Raw genomic sequence first — 19,071 nt, 5'->3', positions numbered from 1 at the left:
CTTACAAGAATTCTTTGAACATCAATGCTTAAGTAGAAAAAATGTATGCATTAGCATCACTAAGCACACTAATTTTTTTACTTTAACATAAAATAGAAATTAGATGCAAGAACTGATTTATTGTAAGAAGCAAGGACTCACAGCAAAAGTAGAAAGATAAATCAGTAAACAAGGGTCCTAAAACAACATTTTGCAGAATGTACACCAGTAAAAAAAAAAAAAAAAAAAACTTCTAAAAATATCTATTATGATTCACTGTGAACCAAATGCCCTCAGATCATTGCACACACAAGTTCAGTTTAAACTGTCCTTCCTACGGAAGCTTCCAAAAATATATATATGCAAACCTGAAAGCATAAAATTTATCCCCGTTATTTACATATATCAGAATGTTTGAATCATACAGCTCTTATTACATGTACAAACAGAACTCACAACAGGGAGCAACTGTTTAGTGATGATTTCCCAATGTCTCGATTACATGTACCAGAGTTGTTAAAAGGTTCTGAACAGTTCAATTTATATTTAGGAAAGTACACACTTAGTCACTGGGACAGGAATAACATGAATTTACAGCTGTTAATAGAAGTTTCATTTGGACAATTGGTCAATACAAGGCTTAACTAAACACTCTTGCTTACTGCTTTAGAAGGTGTGGACAAATGACATTTACTTTGTAGGCAGCATGAACTATGTAACTGGTACAAATTGGTCTTTGAGAGCCAGCAACTGCAATATCTCATTCATCAGTGTATTTAGAATTGTGAACTGGAAGTCCAATTATGGAACAAAATCTATTACCAATCTGAGTCACGGGTAAAAAACCCTTCTCTTTACCTCCACAGCAGTTAATTCTCTCGAATTATTTTAGAAACAACTACCAGAGAAATTAGTCTAACGCCACTGAGTTTGGCTAAGATAAACAGCACTATCACTATTGCTACTAACATAATGCTACAAAACTGTAAATCGATTTAAAAAAAAGAATTACTACCTATTAGGACACCCTGCTTTAAATGGTCAGCTTTAGCAGGCCACCTTTTGAAAATAAAAGAAAGTCACAGATATTATTGCATTGTTATTTTCATATTCAGTTTTGAATACAATTATTTCTGGAGAAGAGATTCAAAAAAGCCCCCATAAGTAGCTTTTAGTTTTATTTTACTTTTTGAGAAAACTGAACTTTGGAAGTACTACCTTTCCCTTGAACAGAAATGCTGCTAAGCAAGGCACACTTTCATTGCACACAAACTAGCAATTGCATTGTATGTATCAGGTTACTGATATGTTCACTTGTCAGTTTTTGACACATGTGAACAATACATCAGATGCCTGGAAATAAACTATACTGCCTTCAAAAGCTTTCACGTAAAAAGATTAGGTGATGTCAACCAACAAATATTCAACTCTCAGATTCTGCTTTTTTCAGATACTCTTTTTGTATTAGCTTTCTGCAATACATGTTTAAAAGAATATCTTTTATATGAAGTATAGCCATGGCAGGAACATGGACAAAAATACTGCAGTAAAGTCAAGGAAAGATCTGATAAAATGTTGACACTAAGTGTAGGTTTCACTTACATTGAGAAATGAAAGAGAGAAGTAGAACTGTATTTACATACACTACCTACCCGTGTGAAGGTACCCTCAAAACTGTGGATATCCAGTTGTGGCTTCTGAGCATAAACATAAGCATTGATCGAAAAGAGATCCTGTAAAACAGATTAATGTACTTACTATTATTTAAACTTAAATTTAATCACACATTTTGAAGAACTGGCAAAAATTCCAGACCCCCATTACCCCATCCCAAACAAAGTTCATGCAATTTTTACCCAACTAAGAAACATGCTGTTTTTTTCTGGACATCTTGTTATAGAGGAACCAGATCCAAGACGATATCCTAAATGTGTTGATAGTTCAAACACTAAACTTTTTTACATTTATAACATGAGCTAGCCATGTCTCTTAACAACCCTGTTTTAATTAATAATAGTGTAATCTTAAAATATATTCCATACATTTGTTCTTTTAAAAATAAAGTGAGTTTTTTTTTCATTTTTTTTAAATGAAACTGGAAACAAAATATTTTTCCAGAAAGGACAAAGCCATCTGAATACAAGAAGAAAAAATGACATTGATTCAAATTCTCTTAAATGCTCAAGCACCTCTGTGAAAAACTCAAGAGAAAACCCCATCAGCTTCTGGAAAGCTTGGCTATATCAAAAGGATTACTCAAGTGTTTAAAGTCAGGGATACACCAAAACTACTCTGATAAAATTTGGTCTAGTATAGGTGATGGCACTAAGAAAAATAGGAAACTCTTCAGATACTACAGTAGCAGGCTCTATAAACAGATGGTAGTTTGGTATAAACAAAAGAAGGAAAAAAAAATCTGATCATTGTTATATCTTAAAAGCTGTCCCTAGAGGCCCAGGGAGGTTCATCTTAATATTCGGAAACAATTATTTTGTTGGGTAATTGTTCTAAAACATCCACTTCCTACAGAAAGAATATCACAGACTAAAACCCTGATACAAAGAACTTTCTTTTCATCATAAAAGCAAAATTTTTGGTGTTTTTTAGATGGTCAGGACCAACAGCAGCTAAGAGATGTCAACAGGAGTTGACCACTCATGCATGGATCCACAACAATCCAAATTCTACTCTGAAGTGGAGCACGTGCTTGATACCAAGTCCCAGACAACCTAAGAATATTAACATCTGATAAAATGCAAGAGTGTCTACCTTTTCACTGTATGTGGCATCTATTTGGGTTATCTCCATACTTCAGTACCAGATGAATCTTGCTAAAGGCTAATCAGACACTACCTCTGGGCAGAAAATTACATGGCTACAATACCCTGTTCATGCTAGGTAGAAAGTGCTGTCTTCAAAAGCAGAATTAATTTTACGGCCCCTTTCATGGACATATAACCACACATTGGCTCAAATGTACTACTTTTAAAAGTATGCCATTACTTTTTGTCCATAATTTTGAATGTAAGAAAAAATAACTTCATTTCAATATTTCACAAGTTGAACATTACAAAGATTAACTAAGGATGCAATTGTCCACCTATGTTAATGTCTTAAAGCCTGACATGTTTATATCCTTTAGTTTCTCCAGTAAAATGGGTAGATTGATGAGTATCATTATTTTTCTGCTTTTCCTTATCAAAATGAATGTTTTCTTGAAATCTAATGTATGTTTATCAAATATGTTTCACTTTTGTTTAAAAATGTGTAGTTCTATAAATACTGAATTTGTATTTATTTTTATATTTTGCAGGCAACACATCTCTATTTCATAGCCTGCAAAACACACACATACTTCGTATTTCATATGCTTTTTAAAATATGAATAAAATCTGAACATTAAATTTCATAAATTATCTAAAGCCACTGGCTATTTATTGTAGTCTTTCACATGAAGTTCATTCACTGAGTCCTTGTTCTTCCAACCCACTTTCAACAGGTTCACGAGAAATAATTCATATGAAACTAATACACATGTGGTGTCCTATATCTTCATCAGTCACTTCTTTCCAATCTGTTATCACCTACAATCTAGCTAATCCAGGCTATTATGTGCTTTATTACACAAAGAAAAATAAAGTCTCTCAGTAGTGGATAGCACAGAAGAAAACTAATACCACACACATACTCATATATAGAATAAAAACTGCTAGTGAAATGCGTCAACTTCTCTCTTTTCAAAGAAGACCTTAGTGGAAAGCAACATCAGAATAAAAGAAAGCAGAAATACCCACCTTTTAAAGTTTATTGGCATTTGTACAGTAATATATTTTCCTGGATTCTAAAATTTCAATTTTCTTCTACTGCAATGTTCTCCTTTGTTATATTTCAAATGTAAAAATTTCTATCTACCATCTCTCTTTGGTGTCTTTTTACGTTTTAGTTCCCATTTTGTATTTCTGATTTAACACCTAACCTTTCATGTTTTCCTTTCTTTCTTCTTTGAATTTCAACTCTGAAATAAACTTACTTATCTTTCTGAAAAACTGAATTCTGCACATTCCTTACACATTATTGGTATTACTCTGGAATGCCATAAACTAGAATTGGCAGAGTATTCCAAAGGCGCACGCTTTTTTCGTAAAACTAAAAACATAAGAAAAATCTATGCTCTGAGAGAAATGTAGGGTGGTAGTTCATTGGTATTTCATTCACAAGTAGTAGAAAGACATAAAAGCATATTACATGTGCTTATTAGATTTCTGATGTAATTCTTTTCATTATTAGGGTAAAGAAAAGAGTTAAAGGCTTTTTTTTTTTTCTGTAGGCCAGTGCTGTGTCCTCTGGACGGACATTGTTCTTAGATGAATAAAACATAGGAGCTGAAGTTTTATAATACAAAGAAAGTAAAGTCCAAAGAATGATACAGTTACAGAAGACAAATTACATTTGAACTACAGCCAACAAACAGTAAAGCTTGTATAATAATACAAAGATGTTCCTTCGCCAAATGCTGCTTTTCCAGTATTAGAAGCTGTGCATTATCTCAATTTCTTGAGAGAAGTCATAAGGGTGAATTTAACAAGGAGACACTGAGATTTGTACACAACAGTACATGTAAATATAATTTCTGCTCACTAGGTGAGAAGAATTTAACTGGTTAGGTTATATCATTGCTTTCCCTTATATAAAAGCAGAGAGAAGGAAAATAATCTTAAATAAAGGATTTGATTATATTGTTTTAAAATTACTTTTATTAAAATCACTTTTATTACTTTTAAAATTACTGTTTATTAACGATTTAACTAATGAGGGACTTGATCTTTGTGAAACTCAGATTCAGTAAAGAATTATTTTCATACTTTAAGCATTGAACTGCTGGTTCTCAGAAGCTAAATAGTTCTTCTGATACCTTCAATGGAAACAGTATTCTACATCTAAAATTACGTTGTTTTTAGAATACAATAAGGGCAAATTACCTCAGTTATTTTCTTACTCAAGGATACAAACCACATTTGGGTGGGAATTGTAACAGTTCCAGATTAAAGAAACTATATGAAAGATTTGAAAGTAAAGAAATTATTCTTATACAACAGTACTGAGATTTTTCTTAAAAAATTTCTATGCATTTAATTATCTCACTTGAAACCGTAATGCAGAAGAATACATTTCATCCTTCTATACTGAAAGTCAGAAAATTACTTGATCATGGTACAATAATGAAAATGTTTTCTTTTGCATTTCACCATTTAAGAAATCACCATAAACTTATCAATAACATAGAAAAATCTCCCCTATTAGGTCAAGGGCAACATTTGTTCACCTTACTTAAAGATCATTAAAATACATTCTTAATCATAACATGTAGTTCATTACAAATAAAATTGCCTTTGGTTCAATAAAACTAATTAAATGTAAATGGTATTGTTTACTGCTGTATGGATCTTCTGATATAAATCAGCAAGTCACCATTTATTGAAAATTACAGTGACCTCATTACTGTTAATAAATATAGCTGATCACACAAGCTACAGAAGAATGCCTCAGAACTCGTCCATCACCAGAACTGTCCCACCCATAACTATGAAATTGCAAGAAACCTAATCTAGGTGTTACAATATTTGTTGCACAGCCATCATTAAATGACTTGCTGAAATTTTAATTCTCTGATCACATTAAGTGCTTTAGAAAGACAACAAAATCTGTACCGATCGTCTTGGTGGTGTCATCTGTTCTTTAAGGAAAGCTCTGAAGGTCTGCAGTTTTGTTTATTCTGGGTGTCACAGTGGGTAGGGTTACAGCAGTGCTCTGTTGACACGGCTGACAGCTTGTGCCAGCAAAAGATATTCACCCTCTTGCCTGAAAAGAGGTTGTAGCAAGGTGGAGTTCAGTCTCTTCTCCCAGGCAACAAGTGACAGGAGCAGAAAAAATGGCCCCAAGTCGCACAAGGGGAGATTTACATTGAATATTAAGAAAAATTTCTCCACAAGGGTGGTCAGGCATCGAAAAAGGATGCCTAGGGAAGTGGCGGAATCACCATCCCTGGAAGTGTTCAGAAGGCATGTGGATGTGGCACTTGTGGTTTAGTGGTGAACATGGCAATGCTGGGTTAAGGGTTAGACTTGATGATCTTAAAGGTCTTCTCCAATCTTAATGAGTCCATGTTTTTACATCTGATAACTAAAGAAATCCAAACGAGGGACAATTACAGAGAGTATATTCTGTCAAACATGCAATCAAATTGTTTATAGTCTATTTTATGCTCAACTTGCATAAGTTACATTTTTAAATTACTAAAAATATATTTCCATATGTAAATACGAACTGCAAGTCTCAGCTTTGAAAACACATCATGTCACAGAGAAGACACTGTAACAGATCTGATGTGCAATAAGTCCCTGGAAGTTGGGAAAAGCCCAGCTGTTCCTGCGGGCAGAAGGCTGGCTGGAATGGTGTGATCCATCCAGCAACACGCCAGGATGGCAGCCCAGGTGCAGCAAGGGCAGAGCCCCAGGGACTGCGCCTCGCTCCACTGGTCAGCACGGGTTCTCCCCAGGAGAAGCAACCAGCTGCTGGCTCACTGTAACCCACTGCAAGTTAACCCTGGGGACTGGGCCGCTGTTGCCATCCTGAACTGAGAGTTGACTCGTGTGCTGCGGCCTGCAGGGGCTGGATGTAACACGCCCACAGTGGGACACAGCTGGTCTGCCCCGAGTGCCTCACCCACACCACGCCGGCTGTGCCCGTGGCAAACACCAGGCACACACCAGGCACTCGTGCTGTACATGGTGCACACAGTGGGACAGGGTCATCCCGTCCCGGCAGCTTCCTTTAGCAGCGGGAAAGGTCGCTGCCTGACCTGCAGGACATTTTGTACAGGAAAGGAACCCAATGCTGATCCCAGACAGCAAGACAAAGCTCTCAGCCCAGACTGCTTCCAACCCTAAGTTTCTGCAAAAGTAACCTTAAGCCTATCAAAAAGCCTATGCCCCTATTACACACTGTACAGATTAGCAAGGTAATCACTGTAAATTTGGTTTTTTTCCCAAGTCAGAAACAAAGCACAGGGATGTTTTACAAAGCAACTGACATTTTCCACTTAATATCTTCCAGGCAACTTGCCCGATTTTCCACTTTTATTAACAGCAGTTTTCAGCAACAAAGAAGAAATGGATTTCTCAAATGATCCTTACTTCTAACCAAGTTGCTTGCCTTTTTTTTTCCACTGTGTGTGGCAGTTTGAACATTGTTTGCTGAGAAAACTTCAACTACGTATTTTAAGCATCCCTTTTCTAGATAAGCTGGGTGTAAAGTTTAAAGCACTATCCCTGCATGTTTAAATCATGCAGCCTATTTTTGCTCTTTTTTCCAAAACCATTATTTTTACTGTAACTATAAAGAAATAATTCTGGACACTGCATTTCAATTTTTAAAAGAATATATAACTACATGAAGGGCCCACATACAAATATAGCTTATGACTCTATTATAAGTCAAACTTATACAAAACTAGGTTTATGAGAAAATAATTTCATAATGTTATTTTTCATTAGTTTAATATTCACAGCTTGCTTAGACCTTCATACTAATTTCTGAGTCTAAGACTTGCTGAGAAGCAGCCATTTAAAATGATCTCAATAAAGAACCACTAAGTGTCAGTGGTTTGACCAAACCATGCAGCATCAAAATTTAGAGGTAGTTTAGTTTAGTTGGCAGGACATATTACACCTGGTGTCAGTTACTTCAAGATGAAATGCCAGCTTAATGCAGACAAAGCCTATTCTAGCGTGGTTAAGCACCAGCAACTGAGTGGTGTGAGACAGGGCAGAGGCACATCAACTGCTTGGTGGATTCCATTCGCTGCTGGTAGCCAGAGAAGGTATGTTAAGTATAAGCAGCTCCTGATTAACCACATCTGATGACTCAACTCAGACCGTCACCTACAGCTCAAGAAGGAAAGTACAAAGATCTTGCAAGAAGCACAGATCAGTTAGAGGTAGGTTAGTAGCCTTAAGTGGAAACAACTAAGGAAGAAATGATTACTATATTGTACAGTTAAACCCTGTATACTGTTTCCAAGATGGTGATATTTCTCTCCCCTAACATGCCCAAAACAACCACTACCTATAGCAAACTTTCACTTCTGCAGAAGATGAGGCTGCACGTCCTACCATTCAAATGTAGACCCCCCAACTTCAACCACTTCTGATTTATTTTCCACTCTAAAATACTACATGTGAAGCCAATAGCCAGAGAATACGAACACAGAAAAAAAACCTCTCCCTTTTGCTAAATTTGAGTGTGGCGGCAACTCTAATTCTGGAAGTGTAAGTGCCGAAGTCCTGCTAAGATTTGGCACATAATCTAACACTTCTATTGAGATGACATACAAACAGCCCTTTCAAGGTACATTTGCCTTTAATAAAACACCTAAAATATTTAGTGTCAAAACACCAGAAATTCTGTAAAGATAAATTTCGACAAGCTTGTGACTTGAGTATGTTTTCAGAGGAGGTCTCAACACCAAGCCAAATCTCCTGTAAAACAGCAAGCTTCCCCAGTATAAGGGACACAATTCAGCTTCTTCTTAAGAGACAGTTATACAATTTTACATGTGCTTTTGTAGGTTTGTGTCTATTTTGAATGTGTATATATACATGCACACACACTCATGTCCTTTTTCATAATTTTAGATTTATCCATGACACAACATATAGATGCATTCAAAAAATACACACATTCAAGCAACTCTTAGAAAGCCCTCTTTGCAAGAACTTGCACATTGCACCTAGTCAGACCAGAAAGCATCTCGTCAACAAAAAGCACTTTACCTTCCAAGAGCAGACTGCTGTTTCCCAAGCTCACAAGTTACTGATTAAAGCAATGGTTCCTGAGGCAAGAATGACTTGCACTGGCAGTCTAACTTGCTTGAAAACACTGTAACTGTGATATGCTTCTGTGGAGTGCGGATCTCAGTGGAGACCAAAACGAGAACCGTTAAGTTGTAAGATAAAAATCCAGGTCTGACTCAGTTTCTTTCCAATGCAAAACCAAGTATATTTGCATAATCAACTTCTCGTTCAGCATGCAGTGGAATATCCGTGTCTTATTTATTGCACAAATTCAGGCTGTAGTAACGGGTATTTTCCAATACTTACAGTAACTGTAATAATCTCTTAGATAACGGATACAGATGCACACATAGAAGGTATCTTAAAAGTAACCAGATAAAATGCTTACCCCTAAAGCTGGCAATCTTTGTGTGCAACTGACAGCAACCTTCAGTTTCCAGTCTGTTTCTCCATCCAGCTGGTCAGTTCGAATGAAACACGAACCTTGAAGTTATAAAAAGACATCAAACTATTATTTTGATTTCAAAAATTCAGATTGGGTTAAAACATAAGGAACAGTGAAAGTAACAAAATTTACAAACATTTTTAAATAAATGTGCTACATATAAGAGGATTAATATTTTGGAGTGTCTGTGTGTTTTCTTCCAGGAATGCTCCAGATGCCAAAAAACTGCACCATTTTTCTGATGAAAGTAACAATATGCCTGTTTATGAACTGAGGGAAATCCTACTTTACAGGTTTCTTTACAGTTTCTAAACAGGTTTCCAAATATTATCAGCAAGAGATACAACTCCAATTGAAGTTGAAAAAGGTTTAGTTTAGTTTCTTTATGGAATTTTGTCACTTGTACAATTCCAACACAACAGAATAATTAACTGAAGCCTGTGATTTTTTTTCCTCCTTGCTGGTATGACATCACAAACTTCCACTGCTTATAGTCTCCCAGCTTCTCTTAAAAAACTATTTTTTTAAATAAATCCTTAACATGGATATCATTCAAAACAACTTGTGTCCCATTGTATTATACTTAAAAGAAGTAATTTTAAATCATCTATCAGGGATTCAAGACTAAGGAAACCTGTCAACACATGCAAAGTATGTAAGATATGAGGGAAGCTCAAGATACAGACTGATACACGCTGCAGAGAATCAGTGTTCTGTACAGACAGAAGACCAGTATTCAAGAAACAGAAAACTGAGACCAGTGCAAAGCCTCCCCCCCCCCAATAATTAGTGTGATGGATATCATCAAATCTAGAGTATTACATAGGTCACTACTGTAAGATTCAAAAAAGACTGCACAGGCACATGGTAAATCTATTAAAATATTCACAATTAATTACAATTCCATCAAGATTGAAGCCTTTTAAAAAAGGTGGTAAAACTTTAGGAGTACGCTTCACAATTGCTACACTAGAGAAGCCTTAAATATTTCTGAAGTAGTAATTACAATTCCCATTACACTACAGCCTAACAACTGTATACACTATTGCTACTGGGTGCTCTGGGTGTGAAAAGATTTTTCCAGTTATTTGTAGATTTTAATAAACGTGTATAGACATACATGCATATATACCTATAATTCCTTCTATATTTCAACCGATCCAATAAAATCTAATGAAGTAGTTTCACCCTTAGAAGTGATGTGGTAGCAATTAAATGGATGAAGATACTGTAAAGGAGTTTATCCAGGTTTGAGTCTTATTACAGACAAGAAGACAGTCTGCTAGAACGTGTCAAGGCAATACTTTAAGAAACGGTACCTACCAGTGAAAACAAATTAAGAGAGATTCTTTTACAGGACATGTGGGCCCTGGTGTAAGTAAAATCTAACAGAACCCAATGTTTTATTCATCAAGGCCTCCAAATTAGGCAGTTCGATGAGCTAGTGGTCTGAAAGGACATGGCTGAGAGAGCAGCCACCTGAAATTTTATCTGACTGGAAGGTAGCATTTTTGCACAACAGACTACAAAGAAGCCTACAAGCTTTCATGTAAAAGTTATATTTAAGTGTGTAATAAGTAAACAAATCTTTAATGTTAATGTAGACAGATCTCAGAACACATTATCACAGCTAAATTTCACCAAAAGCTCAAGAGATGCAAGCTGCAAAGATGTGTCTGAAGTTCTTGAAAGACTGGTTTTAAATTCGTGACAGGATTCTTTATGGATTTTTTTCTAAAAATGAAATACTATAAAGCATTTTTTGGAGAGTCCAGTGACATGCTCTGCATCATAATGAAGCATGAAGTACCTAGTAACAACTAGAAATACCATGGATTCACCACACTTTCTGGCAATGGCATAGATAAGCCTACTCTCCATCATACTTTTCCTGTACAAGGCATTTCATGGTTCTCTTTACCCTTCCTGTCAATGGTTGCTCTCTTCCATCAATTTCATTTAGAATTATACTATAGATCAATGCAGTTCAAGACCAGTGTGGCTCCTGTGAATGGTTGACTGCACATATATTCATTTAATAGAGCTTCACACTATGACATCTATTGGGCAGCTGCATTTCCTCTCCACTTCAGCAGTTAATTTCATCAATAACTTATCTCATAGCCTGTTTCCCTTTTATCCAGAAAAAGGGACTGCTTTCTGCCAAGTCAGCTTTCAATAGTGATCACAAAAGCAAAACTGAAACAATACAGTTGTCTTCTCTATCTCAAATACTACAGTAGATTTGACTAAGTAACTTTAATTATTCTATAAGGTACTGATTTTAAACCTAGCTTAAGTTAGCTATAAACATGGAAGATTAAACATGTAATTAGAAAAAAAAAATTAATTCTTCACCCCTACCAAACCCTTAGACTTGTGTAAAACTAAGTATTCCTCACTGTGAATCGTGTGGAAGTCAAAAGTACTTAACCTTTGAGAGGTATTTCAGTTAACAGTACATAAAACTTCTAAAAAAATCAAAGTATTTTTTAAAAATAACTATTTTAATTGCTCCACTTTTAAAATTCTTGGAAGCATTGCACCCTCCTCCCCCAGTGACAAAATTAAAACCAAAAAACCACACAAAAAAGTAGTAAAAAATTGTGTTACATACTCCAGCAGAATGGTTTAGATCAGTATTAAAAAGTTCTTGTATTTCTAACTTGAATATGACTTGCCAGGTTAAAAAAACCCATCTATACACATGTCAGGAATTGCTGTTCCCGCTGAATTCAGTGATAACTCTTGAACCTGACAACTATTTTACAGTGCACAAATAATGAAATTCTTTTTAAGTTCTGCTGCTTTAAGGAAATGTCATTAAGTTAACTAGTTACCAACCTAAGCATAGCTGTTTACAAAAAAAAAAAACTTAAAAAGAAAGAAAAAGGAAAAGGAGAAAAGAAATTCTAGACTGAACATAAGAAATTTTAAAAAGGCCACATACAAAGGAGAATGCATACATTTAAGCCTTTTACTTTATACGGTGAGGACACTCAGATGCTCATTTCCCATAACAATACACAGTCATTCAAAATTAGTGGACAAAGTTGAACATTGTGAACGTCTGACTGACTTCTGTCATTGTAGTGAAAATTTTGGAACTATGCCAAGTAGAATTTAAGGGTTGGTTTAAGGAAATTATACTGGGCTTAAATAGCTTAATCATTTATCAAAAGTGGCACAAACTTCACGAGCAAACTATGTATGTAATATTCATTTAGCCTAATCAGTTGAAGACAGGCATAAATCAGTGTAGAGCAAGTCCATGCAAGGTGCTGCCCAAGTGCAACTAAACTGATTTTTAAAACCATTTCAGATGAAATTGTGAAACCTGAATGCTTAGCAAAGTCCTGGGACTAAATTCTGTTTTGGTGATTTAGCAAAAGCTCAATTATTTGAGTCCTGTCCACAATTTACCCTAAGATTGCTTTTCTATGGCAAAACAGCACTTGAATATAAAGGACAAAAATAATTTGAAGAACCTAAGTAACTATGTAACTTCAAATTATAAGGATATATTACTAATTATTTACAGACTTTTTACTTATGTTTATTTGAGATACTATGGATTAAAAATCTTTTTTTTAAAGATATTTTGTGTGTTAATAGAATACTTAAGAAAAATAATGTTCATTTCAGTAGCTTTTATGGTGTTTTGACACAGAGGTACAAAAGCTCATCTATAAAAGCACTAATTTAGAGCCATGACATGTCTGGTCTAGATTTATCAAACAAAGGTACGGTGCCCAGTACAGGAAGAATTCTAGTTACTCAGTGTGTGCTGGACTTAAGGCTTCAATCAGAACATACCTGAAGGACATGTACACAACAAATGCTTCTGGGAATGGTGTACATGTACACATGCATCAGTGACCTACCTATCCCTAGAAATCCCAAAGAAAAGGGCCCTGAACAAAAATTCTCAAACTAAACACAGGTTGTTCTTGGAAAATGCTGGTTATATTTTCATCTCAAACTTAAAAATATTGGGGGCGGGGGGGGGGGGGGAATAAATAAAGAGGAAAAAATTCCCCCCCAAACAAGAAATGGAAGCTTCTTAATCAAGTAAAGTTCAATTATATCATAAGCTTTCTCCTAATTAATACTGTGCATAATAATCAGATAGCCAAATCTAGTATTTTTTTATACTACCAAACTTGCTTATCATATTTTATATGTTAATTTCTTTATATGTGGATATCTTTAATTCCTGAAATTATAGTAATGTAAATAAACTTGTGCTTACACGAAGCCCTTAAATTTTATTTTTATATACATACGTCTAAGTATTAATTACAGTTTTTAATACAGGCTTTGGAAAACAAGCTATTACTTGGGATGTTACTTATTTTCTTAAATGCATTCTAGCTTCCAGGGTTTTTTAAGCAAGTCACTCAGAAAAGAAAAACTGCTGTGTACTAATTAAATTATTTATTCCTATTTTATTTGGAAATGTTGTTTCTGTTAAGTAGAAATATGGATAATTTCTCCTTAAAACAATTAGCTTAATATTCAGTCTGTTTAACAAGTAGTTTCTAAAGAAAGTGTAGTTAACAGAAGACACACAAAATACACAAGATATCCAAAATAGCAGTATTGACAGACAAAGAGCAAATACTTTGCAAAGGAGAAATAATCTAGTCTACATAAAATTGCATCACCTGAGTTTAATGGAAAGCTATAATAAAAGAAACCCCAACAAAATCATTAAAATTATCTGAATTACACTAAGATTGAATATTTGCATGAGAACATGAGAACTTAAAATGGTTTTCTTGCCATAACAAACTAAACCCTCCCACTTGTCTTGTATTCAGAACTTAATTTTCATTTCCCAGCTCCTGGCCTGGAAGAAGGCTCTGAGAAAGAAGTCCTAAGTCATGAGATCAGATGGAAGAGAGAGGATTCTCAATTCAGGAGAAAAAAACCACCAAAAAATAACTTATTTGGATTAGCATTAAAAAAATAACAAAGTGAATGACAGGTTATCAGAAGAGTTCCATGCTTCTGTCCCTCACTTTTTCTGCCCTTGATTTGAACAGTCACTTACAGAAGATCTTGTCTTCAACTGCACCTATTTAATCAACATTTTACAAACGAAATTATTTTAAAAAATGTTTCCATTTTTAGATTTCACAAGCACATTCAAACAAATATCTTCTAAAGAACCTTCGCAAATAACCCACAGGTGGTATTTGTTACAAACGTCAGTATAAACAGTAAAGAATTAGTATATAAGAAGTCAATCAACTCAGAAGTGCTGAAAACTATATTTAACTTTCTCATGGAGGACATTAAAGTTAACAGATTTCTGTTAGGAATTTTTTTGCCATATATTGGCAAGGCTCTTTTTTAAGCTTGCTGATAAGCACTAAAGAGAACTGATAGGTATAATTCAAATATGCCACATAGCATACGTTTTAATGTGCGATGAAGATGCACTGCAGGGAAACAACTATAACTTAGTTGTATATAGCAGATGTACAGGAGGATGCATACTTTACAAGCATATTAAAGACCAAGTACCCCAGTCTTGAAAAGGTATTGTTTTATTTCTGCATAAATGCAGGGTTGAATTCCACACTCCATTACAAATATATTGTCAGAAAGCAATTGTAGAATGTGTGCACTTTAATTAGTCTTAAAAAAAAATCATAAAAGTAAATTACATTTACTTTATATAATATGTGAACTGATAAGAATTCATGTCAGTTTTTCTTAAACAGAGATAATGCTAAACTATCACTACACGTCTGGGCTCTTTGTCAAATCTAAATAAATAAAATCATGTCTGCCTTCTCTCTCTAGAGTGGCATCCAATGAATTTTTTACAAATGAGAACAACAGCTACAACTAATGCCTTTCAAGCCTCAGAAAAACTGAATTATTAAATCTGTCTGCCTATATCCTATTACAGCCTACTTATGAATACTTGATTTTATTTTGTATAATTGACAACAGTTGTCAGGAAACGAAGGTTTTAACGGCAATCAAATTAAGATCAACTGGTATAAGTGTCACAGTGAAGAGCTTGTGTCAAGTGTTGATGAATTAATTGATGGGTCACTGGGAAACAGGGCACGTGGAACTGCAGTGTCATAAACAGCTATATATTGTCTGGTAATATTACCAGCCTTCCTGCTTTAAGTGAAAAGCATTGAAAGAGATGGGTTACTAGAATATATCCAAAAGAAGAAAAACACACTTTGACTTTGCACACCTAACACCAGATCATTTACAAACAACTTAATTTTTAAATCATTTATATTACTTAAGTGACTATGTGCATGAAAATTTTAAACCGATGACAAGATAAACAGCAGCACCAAGACAACATACTGCAGTACAGAGTTTCATTTACTATTACAATAAGAAGTTTTCAATTATGATAGCTTCTAGGGACGAAAAAACCCCAAGATGCCTGAAACATCCCAAACATTTAAGCTACAATGCCATCCCATAGGATGCAATCAAAAAATGTAATGGCATTTACAGAAGACTGATTAAATTAGTTTAAAAGCATTAATTTCTCTTAAGACCAGGGAAGAACTGTGTGTACTTGAGATATTTGATCTGAATTAAGAAACCGATGAAGCAATTGATTAATTGGAATTTAAGCCATCAGTCACTGGATCCATCAACAGTTTCATTTACATTCTAAACAATCAGCTGATGGTCTTATAGGATACCACGTATTAATACACAGTCAATATGATACCCCTAAACTCATCACAGTTCCTTATTGACAAGAACTCAGATGTTTTTTAATCCAAGCTTGATCACATTGCATCTTTTTTGAATTGCTGTATTGATTCAGTACGCTTTAGGAATTTTTATCTCTGTTAAAACATTATGGATTTCTCTTATATATAGTAAACAATGTTCCAAGTTAAAAGAAAAAATTTATTCACATTCATATTCACATTCTCAAATTTTCACTTACTGATTTATATTATTTTGATACATACAGAAGGATGCTCAAAAGCACTAATCCTTTCCATTTAATAGGATTTGATGCACCACTTTACTTCATTATTCTTCTGATGTACACTAGCTATCTCTTTTTGCAGAAACCCAGTGTTACAGATGAAAGATAGTATGTGTTATTTATGTCTTCAGAGTAACGACTGAATCAAAAACTGCCATACAGAATGCTTAGAACACTGAAAAACTTCTTGCTTTTCAGATCAAAATAAGAATACTGACTCAACAGCTCCCTGATTTGAGAGCACTGACAGCACAGCAGAGCTCACTGTCCCCATCAACCTCCCTAATGTACTTAAATATTTCTAAAGACCAGTAATACAAAAAATACATATACACCTCAAAGAAAAGTGCTTATACCAGACTTAAAAAGCATTTTCTCTCTTGAAGAAAGGAGAACTCACAAACAAGAGGTTGAGAAAAGCATACAGCCAAAACCAGAATTCACTGAGAGCATGTTTTGCCTTGAAGATTTTAGCAGCAGCAATAGTAATCAACTAGAAGAACATTTCATTAACTAAATTACAGGGACCAGGTATAAAGCTTAAACACAAAAAAATGCAAGTCAAAGGAGTTGACAAAATCATCAGGTTACAATAGGCAAGTGAAAAACAAGAGGATATATTTTTCATTAAAATTTAGCAGGGAAAAGCACATTCTACTTTAAGGTTTATAACTGGGAAGAAGCAAGAGACCCAGCTGCGAAGATTGAACACTGGACTTCATTATGCAAAAAGCAGAGGATTTCTACTTTTTCTGATTTCTTTTTACTTGAAAGACAGGGGAAGGCTGTGCAAAGCTACACGGACACCTGAAATCAGAACTGTAACTGAAGAAGTCAAATATTTGAGCTAAATTGTATTTAGCCTTCCCATGTACCAAGAGCACTGACAGCACAGCAACACAGGCCGTAACATTTGCATGGAAAAACCCAGTGCTCTCCTCAACTGGGTATTCCTTACAAGGTAGGTTCTCCAAGTTAGGGTTTCTACTGCTAGAAAGAGAGCTGCCAGACTAAGGTAGTTCAAGACTAAATAAGCTTACATTCCAACTCCAGCCAGCCATACACCTCAAGCCCCATATGAAAGTCAGAATCAGATCAATATGTGCAAGCCATCCTTTCCTTATGAATACATTAAGATTGATTTGAGGATCATTTCTAAATTTTTAGAAAGACAACTCTATTGCAAGATTGCTCCTCATTAGACCTACTAATCAGAAATTTGTAGGTTTTGCAGAAATTCCTTTTTCACAATAAAGATGAGGCTCACCAAGAGACATTTTCCAGTCATTCCAAAAAATCAAGGTAATATTAGCAGCTTGCCCAGAAGAGCCTTGAAGTAAGAGAAGAAAAAAACCACCCTAAATTCAATAATCTAAGACAAGAAAGAGGTGAGAGCAGCTTAAAAAAACCCCATAATGCATGGTATCAATCTTATGAACAGATACTTCTTCTAGGCACCATATTATAAACTACTTCTACACAAGGAATTCTTGAACCCTACCCTGCAAGAGTAATTTCTTCGTCTTTTATATTCAAAGCCTTTGACAAAATACCCACAATTCTTAATACACATATAGTTTGTCTGCCTGATTTGCCCTGCCTCTGAGATATGCTTTGATGATTCTCACCTTCAGCTTCTTTAAATTGTTACCCCAAATTGGGGGAATTGTTTGGGATTTCAGGATATTTGAATTGCTACTCCAGCCAAGCCACCAAATGCCCTTAAATTTCTGGGGAAATGCATTATCACTGGCAAGTGGAAACAGGTGAGTTTATGCCTAACACAATACACGGTCTCCTTACAGATAAATTTTTTCATCTCTTACTAGTCTTTTTTTAAATACAAAAATTAAATAAAGAATAAAATATTACTTTGTCACTGCTTATTTTGCTACAAGTCTAATGAAACACATGGATTGTGCCAGTTGCCCAAGTATGCACAGAAAATCAAATAATTAGGGAATGAAATACATGTCTTCTAATAACATTTTCATCTTCAATACAGAGTAATACTATTGGGGGCTTAATGCCTGCTGAGACAACCTCCTTCCACCACATCACATTCATACTATCTGACTATATCTTAAACAAGTAGCTGATCACATCGAATTACTATTACTCAGTGGCTTAAAGCAGATACCAAAACATTTCAAGCCCGAGTTAAATCAAATGCTAAAAACAGAATAGGAACTGAAGTATAGAAACAGATTAAAGTAGTTTGGACAGATTGTTGGCAGCTACTCATGCCCCGAAGATAAACTTTTATCTGGCCGTATGTGCAAAACTTAACTCTAGTCATTTATCATTCTCTATAGCAATAGATTTTCAAAGCATTTCAGTTTCCAGACAGGTAGGTTTTAGAACGCTTGTTTTTTAAACATAATAGAAAATTCCAGAATGTGTGACTAATGCAACTCCTTCAGCCTTATTATTCTGCAGTGGCTGGTTTTATGAAGAGATAAAAAGAGACATCAGTTGCACAGCTGAATTTCAAATCAGAGGAAAAAATACCAGTTTGGTTTTTAGATATCTGAAGTTCCAGAACAGGCTGGGGTTCAGACAATTAAATTATTTGTAGAACACTTACTCCTAACTGTTCAGAATAAATAGATAGTACTTGCATCATCTTTATTATATTTTTCCTTTGCAGTGAGTTTGAAGTTAATTCTTTGACAGAAATGGTCTACTAATACTTGCTTTTTAAGATTACAAAACTGGATCTTTTTAACCAGTAAACCATACTTGCTGGTACCACACTCTCTTTTGAGCAATGCTTAAGGAACTCAAAGTTTTCAAAATAA

At 34.9% G+C, this 19,071-nt stretch overlaps 1 protein-coding gene across 1 annotated transcript in view; it reads right to left on the bottom strand.

The window, feature by feature from the left end:
• ATP9B (ATPase phospholipid transporting 9B (putative)) overlaps positions 1-19,071 on the bottom strand; it is a 156,606-nt gene that overhangs the window by 82,761 nt on the left and 54,774 nt on the right. Inside the window, exons 8-9 of the mRNA XM_032684665.1 lie at positions 9,220-9,315; positions 1,632-1,712 (exon numbers count right to left, since the gene is read on the bottom strand). Of these exons, the coding sequence (XP_032540556.1) occupies positions 1,632-1,712; positions 9,220-9,315 (177 nt within the window). The remainder of the gene's footprint in view (positions 1-1,631; positions 1,713-9,219; positions 9,316-19,071) is intronic.

This window comes from Chiroxiphia lanceolata, chromosome 1 (genome assembly GCF_009829145.1).
Source record: "Chiroxiphia lanceolata isolate bChiLan1 chromosome 1, bChiLan1.pri, whole genome shotgun sequence".
Taxonomy (NCBI): domain Eukaryota; kingdom Metazoa; phylum Chordata; class Aves; order Passeriformes; family Pipridae; genus Chiroxiphia; species Chiroxiphia lanceolata.
Note: the sequence above shows the minus strand (reverse complement) of the source record. Positions and strands in the feature narration are given on the sequence as shown.